The 14729-nt window shown below is 42.2% G+C and overlaps 1 protein-coding gene across 1 annotated transcript in view; it reads right to left on the bottom strand.

Moving 5' to 3' along the window:
- SHB (SH2 domain containing adaptor protein B) overlaps positions 1-14729 on the bottom strand; it is a 79554-nt gene that overhangs the window by 29676 nt on the left and 35149 nt on the right. The window contains 1 exon segment of the mRNA XM_083819163.1: positions 5243-5458. Coding sequence (XP_083675289.1) covers positions 5243-5458 — 216 coding nt within the window.

Here is a 14729-nt window from a genome sequence, read left to right as displayed (position 1 = left end):
AGCAGTTAAAGTATAGGAGAGAACCGGTTAGACAGCAGCTTGAATCTATGCTTGCAGCCAGTCCTGATGCATTGCTTTGTAGCAAATAACCAGGTACCTAAGACATGCTAAGTTGTAATGAATGACACACCCCATCACAGAAATCTAATTCATCTAAAAATATGTTTACTCTCTTAGCACTGTAAAACAGAACTTTGCATGCTGATGTGAGCCCATAAGGAATTCAGCCATATCATAATACTTTTTAATTAAATTTCCTTTTAGTCTGTTAATTTTGTAAAGCAATATGTGCTTTCATAAAAGTTAACTACGTAATGCCTTAGAAGAATATTTACACACAGGCCAATCATAAAATCTAATATTGGGTAGATGGTGTCGCGTTAATCTACACTCAAATACATACTAATTAAAGACTACCTGATGAAGAAAAATTGACAAAGCTAAGATTTTTTATTTTTTTTTAATCAACACTCAAGACTATTTCAGCATTTACCCACTAAAGATCAAAAAGTTGGGCACGAAGATGATTAGAGCACTCAAAGACTTCACAAATGCCAAGTAGTGCACAAAAAGGAATGCCGTAGAAACCAATACATTTATTCTCTGGATTTAATTTAAACTCAGCCTTTCCATTTGATATGCACAATGCATGAAGAGCAAGGTCTGAGATTTCCATATGCACACACATAACTCTTGGGACAATAACTTTTGAAGCCAGTAACCTCACCTCTGTGGCTGCTGTATTACTACTAATTGAGAAATCTGTAAAGTATGATCTCACCGCAGACAGATGTGCCCTGGTTCCACAGAGTTGTACTGTAAATATTTAGCTTGTATCTCAGTATTGCTAAACAATGAAGTTTCTGTTTTAGGTATTTTGCATACTTTGAAAGAAAAATGTCCTCTGGGTAGCACACAGTTACCATCCTTGTGCGGGAAGCTCACAGCAACTCTGATATTATTCTTAGCCTTTGGAATATTATCAAAACTAGTACATAAAGAGAAACTCAGCTCACAAGGCAAAAACTATGCTAGGCTACAACACAGAAAGAAACTGCAGAGAAATGAATAGCCCTAAAGAATTCCACCTTTAAAGATTTCAGGGTCACATATTCAAGCATGTGTTCCTTCCCAATATTTTATGCAGTCCAAGGGCTTTATTTACGCTTGTCTTCAAATAAAATATTCTTTGCTCAAAAATAGCTCTCTTCCAAAATTGTCCAAGAACACATGCAGGAATGGCAGACCATGCATCCAGCCAAACACTGGAGAGAATGGAGAAAAATATTTGGAGGACTCTCAGGTAATGCAGCCAGCCAGGATTAACTGTATTGCTTCCTTGTAGGAGCTCTTCAACAGCAATCTGTAGTCACTACAGGCATCCCCACAGCACTAGCCCAGTGTGCTAAGAAGGATGGGGATAAAAAAATGAAGCACAGCATTTTCCTTCCTTGTGGACAGAAATGCACACTCAGGTACTAGGAAAGGGTGATAGGGAGCTGGTGTCTGAAGGTAGGAGTTGAGAATTCCCAAGGAGACGTAAGAAGGTAACATGATGGGACCAGGTGTTAGATAGGAAAAGGACGAATGAGAGAGACTAGGCATAGATGCAGATTGGTGGGAGAAAAGAAAGGAAAAGCAAATAAAAATGATACCACATGCAAAAATAATAAAGAGAGGCAAGGTGCAAACATGGCAGCAGATGGCAGAGGGCCAGAAACCCTCTGGAATGGAGAACAGAGAAATTCACTGGAAAACAATGCAGAGCAGCTGAAGACGTACTGCAAATTCACTGCGGATGGCACTGTGCAGCCCCTACTGTGGGCAGCTTGTGGATCCTTCCAGGCAGCAGACACCCTACCTCTAACAGGCTTACTAGGGACCACGCTGCAGTGTAGTGAGGCTCATCAGTTGGGAGACAGAGGTTGCACATTTGCTCCAGGCACAGACAACACTACTGCCATCACAGGGACGCACAAAAAGACTCATCTGAGCTGGGACAGTGGTACGTGGACCAGAAAAGGAGTCCCAGAGCCTAAATCCAAAGCAGAAGGTTTTAAACATATGTGACAGGCTGACTTTCAGCGTCTGCAAAAACACCTTAGTGGCACTGGAAATTTAGTGATACGTGCCTCCTATGAGTATGGCCAAATTGACTAGCCTATCTTGACACACAGTAGGTATCCCAAGCCGTGGCCAAGATCTCCCAGCCAGACAGTCTCCCAGCACAATTCTTGCAAGCATTTTAACTGGCTCAGCAAAGGGGATGAGTCAGCTCAGGCAAGCCCGAACTGAAGCCTGCTTCCAACGTGGCAGGGTTCAGCAGCAGAGCTGTATATCCTACTGGAAGCCACATAAACAGGTTAGGCTTTTGTGCTGGAGTTCATGCTCTTTAGGGAGAGACATTATACCTGCACAGCATGCAACAGAACTGGATGGTGGCTTAGATCCAGGCTCCAAAGAACCATTAGCATATACTTAATGGCAATTGACTGAGTCTGGAATCCTACGAAGATTATTAACATCTAATATGCCAAAGCAAACCATGCTGCTAGAAAGTAGAAATCGAATTTCTCTAGTCTCTTTTTCTCTTCCATAGGAGCCCAAAAAGAAGAAAGGGGATGTTGAGCACAAGGTTTCTTTTTTAAGGCAGCTGCTTCAGGCTCATCCAGGTCTCTTGCTCCCAGCCACATTCTCAGGATGGATGCTACAGACATCAGCTTAGGTTGGAAGCAAACGTAAAATCAATTGCAACACAAAGACAAATGAACAAATGAAGCTGAGGGGTAGAAATCACTCTTACGACAGATCCACACTGCTGTGCTACACTGTGCTACAAGAGAAACACATTTGTGTCACCCACCTCCACCTACCTATTAGGTGATCAGGCCAGGAACACCCAAGAAGGGCAGTGTCACAACAGACTGTTTACAAAACAGTGTCCCTGCAGAACTGTTGAGAGAATGCACTCCTAATTTTGCAGTGTGGCCATATCACGGCACACAGAACTGCCAAATCATAGTGTAATTCAAGTAGAAAGGGATCCTGGGAGGTGTCTAGTCCAACCTTGTCAAGGCAGGGTCTGCTACATGATTAGATAAGATTGTTCAGAGATCTATCCACTCATTCCTTTTCTCAGGATGAAAATATATAAAAGCTGAAGACTGCAAAATATCCCTTGGCTGTCTTCACAGAGGGGAAAAAAAACTTCCCTGTATCACATCAGAACCTGGCCTGATACAACTTATGCCTGTTGTCTCTCATCTTCCAATCACACACCTGCTCATCTGTGAAAAGCCTAGCTCTATCTTCTTGAAGATCTCCTCAGAGACACTGAAAAGCTGCTATTAGATCCCTCCAAAGCTTTCTCTTCTGCAGACTAAGCAAGCTCAGGCAGTTCTGTCAGCATCTCCGCACGTGCTGCAGTTTCCTGTCATTTCGGTGTCTGTCTGCTGAAATCAACATTTATCAGCATCCTTCTGACATCAGAATGCTGGACACAACACTGGGCACAACATCCCACGTTTTGTCCAAAAAATGTCAAGTAAAGGGAAACTTTGCTTGACCTACTGGCTATACTCCTGTTTACAAAGGCCAGGATGCTGCTGTCCTTCATCACTACCAGGGAGCACTGCCAGCCATGTTTACTCCACTTTCCCTCGGGACTCCTAGGCCCTTTCCAGTGAAGCTGTAACCTGGCAGCCTTGGTCTATATCATCACAAGGAGTTAGTCTGCTCCACGTGCAGATCTTTGAATCTGTCCTGGATGGGTTTCACAAGCTTGTTGCCAGCCCTTTTCTCCAGCCTGTCCCATACGCTCTGCACGGCAGCTCTTCACCCCTCCATTTGGCATCGTTCCAAACCTGATGACGTGCATTCCCTCTCCTCCTCCAGATTATACTGATAAAGATGTTGAATAGGAAGGGTTCCAGAACTGGTCCCATGTGGAATCACACCTGTAAACTGATTCCAGGAAGAGTGTGAATCACCAAACACTACCCATTGAGTTCAATGATCCCGGCATTTTTTCCTCTCATCTAGTAGTCCACCCATCTAAGCCACAGCATTTCAAACCACAAAACAAGGATGCCATAGCACAACACGTTGAAGGCTGAACTCAATGCAGATGACACCTACTGCTCTCCTTCCATGAAGGGATCAACTAGTTTCAATACAGAAATCAATCAGGCTTGTCAAGCAGGATTTACCCATGGTAAATTCACACTGACTACTCCTAAACATTGCTCTCAGTATTCTTCCATGGTTCCAGAGCCACATCTCTCGTCTTTTCTCACACCCACAGTTCTCACCACATATAGCTCTTCCTCCCAAGCCTTCTTGGGAAGCCAAGCTGACCCCTAAAAAAAAAAAGGTGAACAACCCTGTTCCTAGACAGCTTTTAAAAAGAACATGTAATTGAGGGGGAAATCATAAAGCATGTATGACTAGCATCCCATAGGAGCTTCCTGGAACATGGTCAAACCATGACTTGGCCAGGCTTTGCTGTGAACACTGAGGCTCTGGCAATAAAAAAAGCGCTTGGCCTCTAGAATCACATCATCAGTGAATGAAGCCCCCTAGCCATTTCTGCGAAGCAGCATCAGGGACTAAGAAGAAGAAAATAACCAACACCAAGCACAGATATTTGCAGAGAGAGCAAGTAGTTTTGTGTGAGGTCTCCCTGACTGACAAGTTCTTATGTGGGAGAAACTCAGCCATTCAAAAGAATTAATCTGAAAACAAGTTCTACACATCCATGGGAATGCTCACGATTGGAATGAAAATGACAAGTGACAAGCACCAAGAAACATCGCCAAGGAAAAGCATGTTACCGCACGCACATGACACAGCTACTTTATGTCCTGCCCTTTTAAGAAGTGGCCCATAAGTTAAGGACTTTGCAAAGCATCACTCTCATCATACATCCACTCAACAATAAACACTATCTGCATCACACTCACTGAAATAGGGGTGAGATTAAGGGGTTTACTAACATGAACCAAGTGCTGAGATGGTTGACAACAGCTCACCTGAAGCAGCAAATCAGTAAGTGCAATGTTCCACATTTCTGCAGCAGGTAAGGACTTGAGACTACCCACAAACGTTTTTGACAGATTTCTCCCCAGCCCCCATTCTCCCCACCCCTCACCCTTCAAAAGAGCAGAAACATTTGACTTCTCCTAAAGGCAGGCATATATGCTGTGAAAGAGAGAATTTTCTGGTCAGAATCTAGGATTCCTACCTGCCAGAGCTGGGATGGTGACTTTATTCCACTCCCATGGCTGATCATACTCATCTGCAGGCCTGTCATCATCCTGTGGCAATTTGCTTTCTCGTAAACGTTGACTCACCACACTTTCAGAATCAGATTCCACACCACTGCCTTCTGGTTCATAGGGTGTGTCATATAGCTGCATGTTTTTCTGATGGGACTTCGTGCCTTCCTGCTTCTGAAACTCTGTTATCAAGAAGGAAAATTGCATCACTGTCACTACTAAATATGCCTTATCATCACAGTTAATAATTTTAGAGCATTCAAGTTCCATGCACTACTTAATTTCTGCATAATTGCACAGATGGCAAGCTGCTACAAGACTTCTAAATTCTGCATTTGCTTACCTGTCTGCAAGCAAAAGTTTGCTCTAGCTAACAACCAGAGCACAGACAGTCTCATGCCTCCATCAATACACCCTGGTCTGCAAAGAACCAGATTACAGGAAACACACAATAATTATCAGCCTTTGTAAAGCACGCTTACAGTCAACTGTGCAAAAATCCCCAAGAACACTGAAATTTGTGTATGCAGTTAAGTCTTCCACAGCAGATCATTCAGAAACGTAACTCAAATACCAACAAAAACGTACTTCAGAGTGTAATTATATTAAAGTTTACATAAAAAGTTATCTGTAGTTACCTCTAGAGAATGCAGAACACCAGCTGAAAATGAGCTGGGACTACAGTAAGAGCACTAAATGGAAGCAGCGCTGAACGGACCTTATCTCACATTGTATTAAGGAACACGTTTAAATTAACACAGACTTTGTCAAAAAGTAAGCATGTTGAAGCTTAACAGAAAGGAACAGTGCATTGCCATTCTGGTTTCTCTATTCCCTGGATTTTACAGAGCCTTGTCTAGATAAAGTTATGGTCACTCCATCTATGTCTGGGGGCATGGCTGACGACCTCCAGAAGGCCCTCTCCTTGGCCAGAAGGCCTTGGGATTCTGTGAGCTGTTACACGTAAACCCTGTGTAGAAACAACATACAAGAAGGTTGTTAAGCTTCAGCGATGAATTTAATTCCCTCCAACATGCCAGTTTATTCCCATTTTGTCTACGAAAAAACTCTTAGAAGTCTTCAGGCGTGTCATTATGCTAAACCATTATCGAGAGTTTTACATGAGCAAGTCAAGACACTTGTGAAGCATACAAGAGGTGGAAGCAGGGTCGGGTGACCCAGGATGAATACAGAGACAGCACCTGATTGCACAAGAACAAAGGCTGGATTCAAAGAGACCTTTGGCTTTCCTGCCTGGTGAGGTCAAGAAGAAAGTACATCAGCGGCAAAGGGAAGGCTAGGAATAATATGGGCCCATAGCTAAATGTGTCAGGGTCCCTGCCCTGGTGACACAAGATAAAGAAATAGCAGAGAGACTCAATGGCTTCTTCACCTCAGTCTTTACTAATTGGATCAGCTCCAGGAACCCCAGACCCCTGAGAACACAGGGAAAGGCTGGACCAAGGGAGACTTAGCCTTGGTGGAAGAGGATCAGAATGGGGGCCCAAGGGAAGATTTAAAGGAACTGGACATACATAAATCCATGGAACTGATGTGATGCACCCACAAGAGTTTATAGAGCTGGCTGATGTCATTGTGAAGCCAGTCGTTTTTGCCTGTTGAGAAACTGTGGTAATCTTGAGAGGTTCCTGAAGACTGAAAGAAAGACCAATGATCACACCTATCTTCAAGAAGGGCAAGAAGAAAGACCTTGGGACCAACAAGCCCGTCAATCTCACCTCAATTCCAGGAAAGATGATAAGAGTGACTCGTTCTGGAAACCACTTCCGGATGCATGAAAGATAAGAAGGTGACTGGGCATAACCAGCAAGACTTACAAAAGGGAGACTGCTTAACCCACCTGAAAGACTTCGACAATAAGATGAGTAGCTTGGTAGATGAGGATAAGCTATATCCTCGGTTGCATTAGGCAAAGTGTTGCCAGTAGGTTGAAGGAGGTGATTATTCCTCTCTACTCAGCACTGGTGAGGCCACACTTGGAGAACTGTGTCCAGTTCTGGGCTCCCCAGTGAACGAGAGACACAGACAAACTGCAGAGGGTCCAACGTGAGGCCACAAAGACAATGAAGGGCCTGGAGCACCTCTCCAAAGAGAAAAGGCTAAGAGAGTTGGGACTGTTCAGCCTGGAGAAGAGGAAGCATAGAAGGGATCTTATCAATGTATACGAATACCTGTTGTTTGAGAGTGAAGATGGAGCCGAACTCTTCTTGGTAGTGCTCAGTGACAGGACAAGAGGCAGCAGGCAGAAATAAAAATACATGAAATTTCATATGAATGCAACTTTTTTTTTTTTTTTTTTAACTCTGACAGCAGTCAAACACTGAAACAGGTGGCCTAGAGAGGCTGTGGAGTTTCCATTAATGGTGATATTAGACACCTAACTAGACATAGTCACAGGCAGCCTGTTCTAGCTGACTCTGCTTGAACAGAAAAAAAGAACCTGAGCAAAAAAAAACGGCAACAAACAAGCACACAACAAAACACCTACAAATGATGCAAAGATTTAGAACAGTTCTCCCCATCAGTATATCAAAAGGTCATTCACCAATTCATTTATCAGCAAGAACAGTTTATCAGAGTAATTGTTCTGAACTATTTCAAAAGTACAGTGAAAGATCTACAAGAAGACAATGGCCTTGTTGCCTGGAAAAAAAATATATTAAGTTTAATGCATTACAAGTAAATCTGACGAAACCTACACTAAAGCCAATGATCTAAATGCAGGAAGGCAGGTCAGAATGATTCCTGGTCACAAACGATAACCACATCACCACCTTCAAATACAAAGAAAACTTGGGAATAAGTACCTAAAAGGGTAAGTTATTTGAAAAGAATTGTGCTTTTGACCTGCCAGAAGTAAAACAGTCCTTGTGTCAACTACCTTTCTAAGATAATTTTGCTCAAGGACATAATGCTGCACTAAGAAAAACTTTCGTATTAAAAAGAACACACTGCTGATACTCTCTTGAAATCTCCTGGACATAAGCACTGCATTGCTTCTAAGCCACAAACGTGGCGTGCGTCTGTCTCTCTTTCTGTACTGTGAAGCCAGCCAGTGCTATACCAGGAAGAGCATGCTACTGAGGAACAAAGGCATGATTCCACCAAATCAGAGATTTTATATTGATTTTAGAGTGCTAAACACAGTTTATCCACTGGCTTCTGCTGTGTAAGATTATTTTAATACAGGAGCCTATGCTCAACATTTTTCTTTTACCCACAGAACTAGAGCATCAGTCTGCACAGAAAAGATGACGCCTTAATAGAAGGTTGTAAGCTACTATTTCGTGACTTGTGGTCAGGGACTACAATTAAAAAATGTCAAATATTTGATCGTAACGAAGAAAATTTTCTCTAGAAAAGGCCATAACTTCAGGAAATCAAAGAAGTGGAAGAGGGAGAATATACATATACACACACATACACAGATACACATGCTGACATACATAGTCTTTTTACAGCTTCCTGTAAATTTGCTTGCGAGTCCGTCTTTTATGTAATACATTGGAAGCATATTCGTGGAAAAAAGTAATTTTACTGAAGTTAAATAAAAAACAGCTGCTTTCAATAGCAGGCAGCAAAGTTGATACTGTACCACAAGCAATATTAGACACTGACAGCTCAGTGCAGACTTGAATATTTAAGAATGAGGTTTCCATGTAATCTCTAACAATGACAGCTATGAGTACTAAAACAGTCACTGGACTGACCAGGGAGTCCAAAACTGTATTAATTGTACTTTATTTGAAGTCTGACTTTGGCTACTTGAAAGGTCAAGCGTATTTTTCACTGTGAAAGCAGCAACGGCAATGAAAAATACATTAAGAATACAGTGCAGAAGACTTGTATCCGTTATATATAACAGTTCTCAGTTATATATATGTTCTTAGCTATATACATGTTATACATAACTGTTCTCAGTTCACATTTTTGTACTTTGAAATTCTGGTATATTAATTTTATCCTTTTATCCTCTTACTGCTAATATAGAAAAGTGCATTTTTGTAGAATTATGCTCATTAGTTAATTAGCTAGTAGAAAAAGAAGCAACTGAAATTTTGAAAGAGCTAATTTTGCTAGCAGGCTAGAAGACACAAGTAATTCTTATTCTCTTAAATTAGCAGCTGTAACAGAATCAGGCCCCAGGAGCCTGGACACCTTTATAAAACAGAGAACCTGATCAGCAAGGTCCAGAAATTGAGATATCTGGAGGACAAGTTCCTGTGATACAAGACTGAACTTCACATTCTTCTTCCCAGATGGTGAGCAATTCTGACAAAAGTGAACATACAGAACAGACCTTGAGCACCACTTGACACGCAGATAACCTCACGGCAATCTTTCCAGCTGTAAACTTTTTAAGTCTTAAATAACCCAACAGCATTACTCACTGGGGCACTGTATTCCTGAGGTGAGCTTGGAGAGAATTGGGGGATATGTCATCAAGAAAACAGCTATGCAGACAAGAAAATGAAATTCTGAAGATGGTATTACTTGCTTACAGAATCTAGTAGGTGAGCAAAGGTCTCCTTCCAAGGCTTCCAAGGGGATGCAACAAAACAAAACCTACCAGATTCTCCTACAGTGTACAGAAGCCACTGGCTATTTCCTTCATTTCAAACTAAAGCATCCAGTAACAAGAGGTCAAACAATTTTGTTGTACTCCTGAAAAAAAGCGCCCACGGAAGTTCTGACAACAGTGTTTTCCCAGATCAAGTATACCCATTCACCATGCAGTAGTAAACTCAGCCTAATCTGATACATCATTTCACACCCATTTTGCAACATTTCCTTGGCTGAAATATTATAAAAACAGAACGCAGGAGTCCCCCTGCAACAGCTGTGTAAGAAAAAGGTTCCCTGAAGTTGAGCACTTGTGAGAAAGTTGTTGTTTCCTTGGCTGGTGAGAGGCAGTGAGCTAAAGGCTCTGTTGGGCAGGTTTGTAAGTGAAGGCAGTTCCTACATCACGGCAGAAACACATCTTGCCTGCCTACATTCAATATGCCAAAAGGGAGACTCCTGTTCAGGCAGATGTGGTAACTCCCCTGCAGCCCTTTAGAGCCATATTACGAGGACAGAAGTGGCACTGGCAACCAGAATTCTGGGCTTCAGATAAAGTCCTCATGTTGACTAACCCTGGTTCTAGCCTGCAAGAGAGAAAGCAGCAAATCAAATGAATCCTCTGATTTTTTCAACCCTACTCTTCTACAGGAAAAGCTTTCAACATTTTACACACAAGGATTTCACAGCATCTGTGATAACATAAGGCATACGAGCTTCCTTAACACTCTGATAGCAAACAGTAATTCCTTCATGCCCCACTGAGAGACTTATAGCGTAATTAGACTGTCCTAACAGATCTGCAGCTGTTTTCTCTACCAACAAAGTCTTATTCTAGTGAGCCAGATCTGACTATGAATGTAACATGCTGGAAATGGCATTGCAATCATGCAATGCCAGCTTCTGAAAAGCTAGCACTGAAACTTTTTAAGCAAAGTGCAAGGGCTGTGAACAACCTTTCTCCTTGACAAGACTAGGAGCAGGACAAATGACAGAATGCTGTTGCTGGGACCCTGCACAGCACTTGTAGTTATACCCACATCCACTCAAAAGTAGAGATCAATGCAGAATTTAAGCTCATACTGGTGGATAGAGCTTCGCTCTCTTTCCTAGAGCATGAGACAAAATACTTTGCAATGCTCCATATCCCAATCAATAGCTGTTGGCTGAGTGAAAATACAATGATTTTTCGGTCCTTTATGCATGCACTTGACTTTGATCAGATACACAGCCATCTGAATTAAACAGACTGTTCATTCTTTCAATACACACAAACATTTAAACACTGTGCTGGAGGAGGACTGTATAGAACAGCTGTTTACAGAACACAAAAGTAAGATTTTCTGTCCTCCAACCTCTGGACTCAGACTGTGGGTCTCTTTCAGATGGTCACACCCCTCTTCCCAAAAGTCAGCATTTGAACAGCATCAGTCTTAGTTACATGGATGTAGCTTTCTGCTTACACACATCAAGAATGCAAACTGGCACAACAAACTAAAACCAGCCTGGAAGGAATACCATTGTGCTATTAATACATTTATACCACTCAAACCTACTGGATAACTCCAGCTACAAAGATCTTAGCACTCAAGAAATTATTTCTGGAAATTACAGATCTTCGTGGCATCAAGTTTTCAAGGCACACAGAAAAACTAAATTATCAGTGGAAAGGTCTGAATATTTAATTAGAGGCAAGCAACCAACAATCCTTTGCTTCGGTCCACTGTTTGCATCTCAGTCTCCTGATGTACAAACACAATAACCTAAATAGTGAGAGCATTTCAGCAGCCAGGGAACAGACTAACCCGTATTCATCTAGGATAGTCAGAGCATGACTTTCAAAACGTGGATTTGAAGATTTCATACTCAAAAGCTCCAGAAGGCAGCCTGCAAGGCGTTTGGAGGGCTTGCTGTAGCACTCTGGTTTCTATCAACAACCCTGGGATAACTAGAAGAGCACCACAATTCATAAAAAAAAGTACCTGAGAACATAACTCAGGAACAAAGCCTACTTGTGGACAATACGTTGTCATGTATTGTTCTTCACCAGGGAACAGGCTTTGTTGAATTGTTTTAAACCTCTGCTCTCTGCACACACTGCTCTTGCAGCTTGCAATGGTGAGTAACCCCTCCGAAGGTCAGAGAGCTGTTTGCACCACACCACGCACCAGCCAATAACTTGCCGGAGGCGTAAGACAGATGCTAATGCAAAGATCACCTTGACAGAACATTTACTCCCACTGAATCTATTTCCTTTCCCTCTCCATAAACAGGCCAGCCAACTGCTTGCTTTTCCCAAGCCTCACCGTAAACATTTCTTTTCATGCCTATCTCAGTAAGATCATCTGGAAACACTTCAGAACTCATGCTGCAGAGTTCTCATCATGTTAGTGCAACGTCTATTCAAAACAGAAGCTGAGTTTCACCTCTGCTCAAATTTCACCTCAGACCACCAGAACTCAAGCTGCTTTCTGCTCTACGCCCAGGTCCAGCTGGATGTCTCCAGATGCTGGGCAGCAGAGAGCACCAACACCACCCCAATAACAGTGAGGTCTTTTTTGCTTTGAGACTGAAGCAACTGCCTCCCAGTGCTCACAATTCCAGTTTACTCTGCAGGAAAGGCTAGATAGGGAAAGATCTTCCCTCAGTTTTCCTTCTAAACAGAAGCCAAACCACTCAGAAGTGAGCCAGGGATGAACAAGAGATGTTTGCTCTCCTGCCTTGGTTTGAAAGCTTGGCATAACCCCTCGATGTGAAAAGCAATGACTGGAACAGCTTACACCATGACAGGAATCTTCCTGGACTCCAGGTGTGACTCATTCCCCCAGGAAAAGGCACGTGGAGCTCCTTTACACCACAACAGCCCTGACAAAGTATTATGCGGGTCATAGCAAGGGCAAGAGGGGAGAAGTCCCAAGTATCAATAAACCAGCAACAAAAAGCATTCATATATTTTGCAGATACTGTGTTCTGAAATAAAACAAGCAAACACTCTGCCAAAGAAGACAGGAGGTACATGTTTTTCTTTGGGGGATGTCTGGGGGAGTGGAGGGACACTGATTTAAAACAAGACACATAGGAAGAAAGACTAAATCCTGGTGGACTGGAAGAACAGCAGTATCGTTACCAAAGCACATGAAAACTGCCCTTGGAAACATAATTCTTTTATGGCAGATGCAATGAAATTAAAAATTAAATTTCATCAGTTCCCTGAAGGCAGAAGTTTATTCTACAAAGTCTACCCCCACCCCCAAACATCCCATTGTCTGTTAAATGAGCCGTGATTAAAAATTATAACTGACATCTTAAAATTCAGAATTTCTGCAGACTGCATATTTCAGAGGTGCTTTGCTGCTGCTTAGCCAGCTACTCATTACACATTTCTCAGAAAGACCTAAAAAAGGAGAAAGGATGCTTTCTTTATTCGGGGTGGAAGCCCTCTTGGGCACAGAGCATGCGAGCAGAGCACAGCACTGGTACTTCCATGTACACCTATTAGCACCATGGTTCTCACTGACCCATGAAACAAACCAGAGTGTCGTCCCCCCCCAAATGCTCTAAGGTTAGCACAACCAGAATCAATTCTCATTGAAGGACATTTTAATTCCAATGCGGTGGCAATTTTAAACAGGTTAACACTCTCCAGTGTCAGGACAGAGAACAGTGCAGCAAACATGACTGCTGTTTCCTGCAGTTTGATCAGCCTTGCAACTCATGGCTGCTGCCAGTGCTCACAAACCCCTTGCCAGCTCTCTTCAGACACACCGCCTTATCCCTTGACAGGAATCACCTTGAGAGGTGTGCGGAGTGGAAGGAGAACCCATTCATAATGTAACTGCAGTTCAATGCTTTCACACAAGAAAGATATTTTCTTGAATCTCATCAATAAGCAGACTTTGACAGGCAAATAGCTTACTCAAAAGCATGGAACAAGACAAGCACTGAGCAATAAGCTTTTTAGTGAGTATAAATATGTATCTACATTCAAGGAGATATTGCAAGGGATATCCACATATGAGCAAAAGTGAGTTAGTTTTTTAAATTTTTTATTTTTTAATTTTAAAAAATATTTTTAAAATATTTTTTTTCTAAATCTAGACAAAATACATAATCTGTTCCCTATACTAGAATGTTTAAGAAGAATCCTTTTGTGCAGATGTAAGTAATTTCAAACTTGGCCTTACCCGGGGAAAAGTGCAAAGTGGATGCAGACCTCCCTGCAGGCCTAATTGGCCAGAGATAGAGTGGGGACGACGCTGCTCACAGGAAAAAAAATACATGGCAGACCGAGGCAGTATATTCATGTAGCCAGAACAGCCGCCATTCAGATTTAACAAAAGCCAGACAAGGTGTGTTCTCAGCCAGATGAGATGTGCTCTCATCTGATTTTAGCCACCTGACAGCATTCTCCATACAGAGTGCAACACTGAAAGAAAGGCTGCTGCTGAAAAACTCCTGGAGAAGATTTCTTCCAAGGACATACAGGCTACATGGTCAGATTCACAGAAATGTGTATTGCACATTGTTTCAAATGAAACATCTAGCCTGTGCATGATTGTGTCAACTGTGATTTAAAAACAAAAAACAAAAAACAAAAAACAAAAACCAGAAATGCGAGCTCAAACACATAGCCTGAAGCTCCCCTGATGACTAACTTCCATTTAAATTTATTTTCTCCTTGTTAGTCATTTTTCATAAAAACACCCTGAAAACAAAGAGAAGCCAAAGCTTTGGAAGTGATACCTAATGCTAGAGATCTTTCCCTCTGACCAGGATTCCAGCAAGAGCAGGCACTATCAGTACTTAGTCATACGTTTCCTCCTTTGGCAGGACTTAAAAGCCACACAGCATCTGCATACCAAACAGCCTGTT

This window comes from Anser anser, assembly GCF_964211835.1.
Source record: "Anser anser genome assembly, chromosome: Z".
Lineage (NCBI taxonomy): Eukaryota > Metazoa > Chordata > Aves > Anseriformes > Anatidae > Anser > Anser anser.
This window is presented reverse-complemented; position numbering and strand designations above follow the sequence as displayed.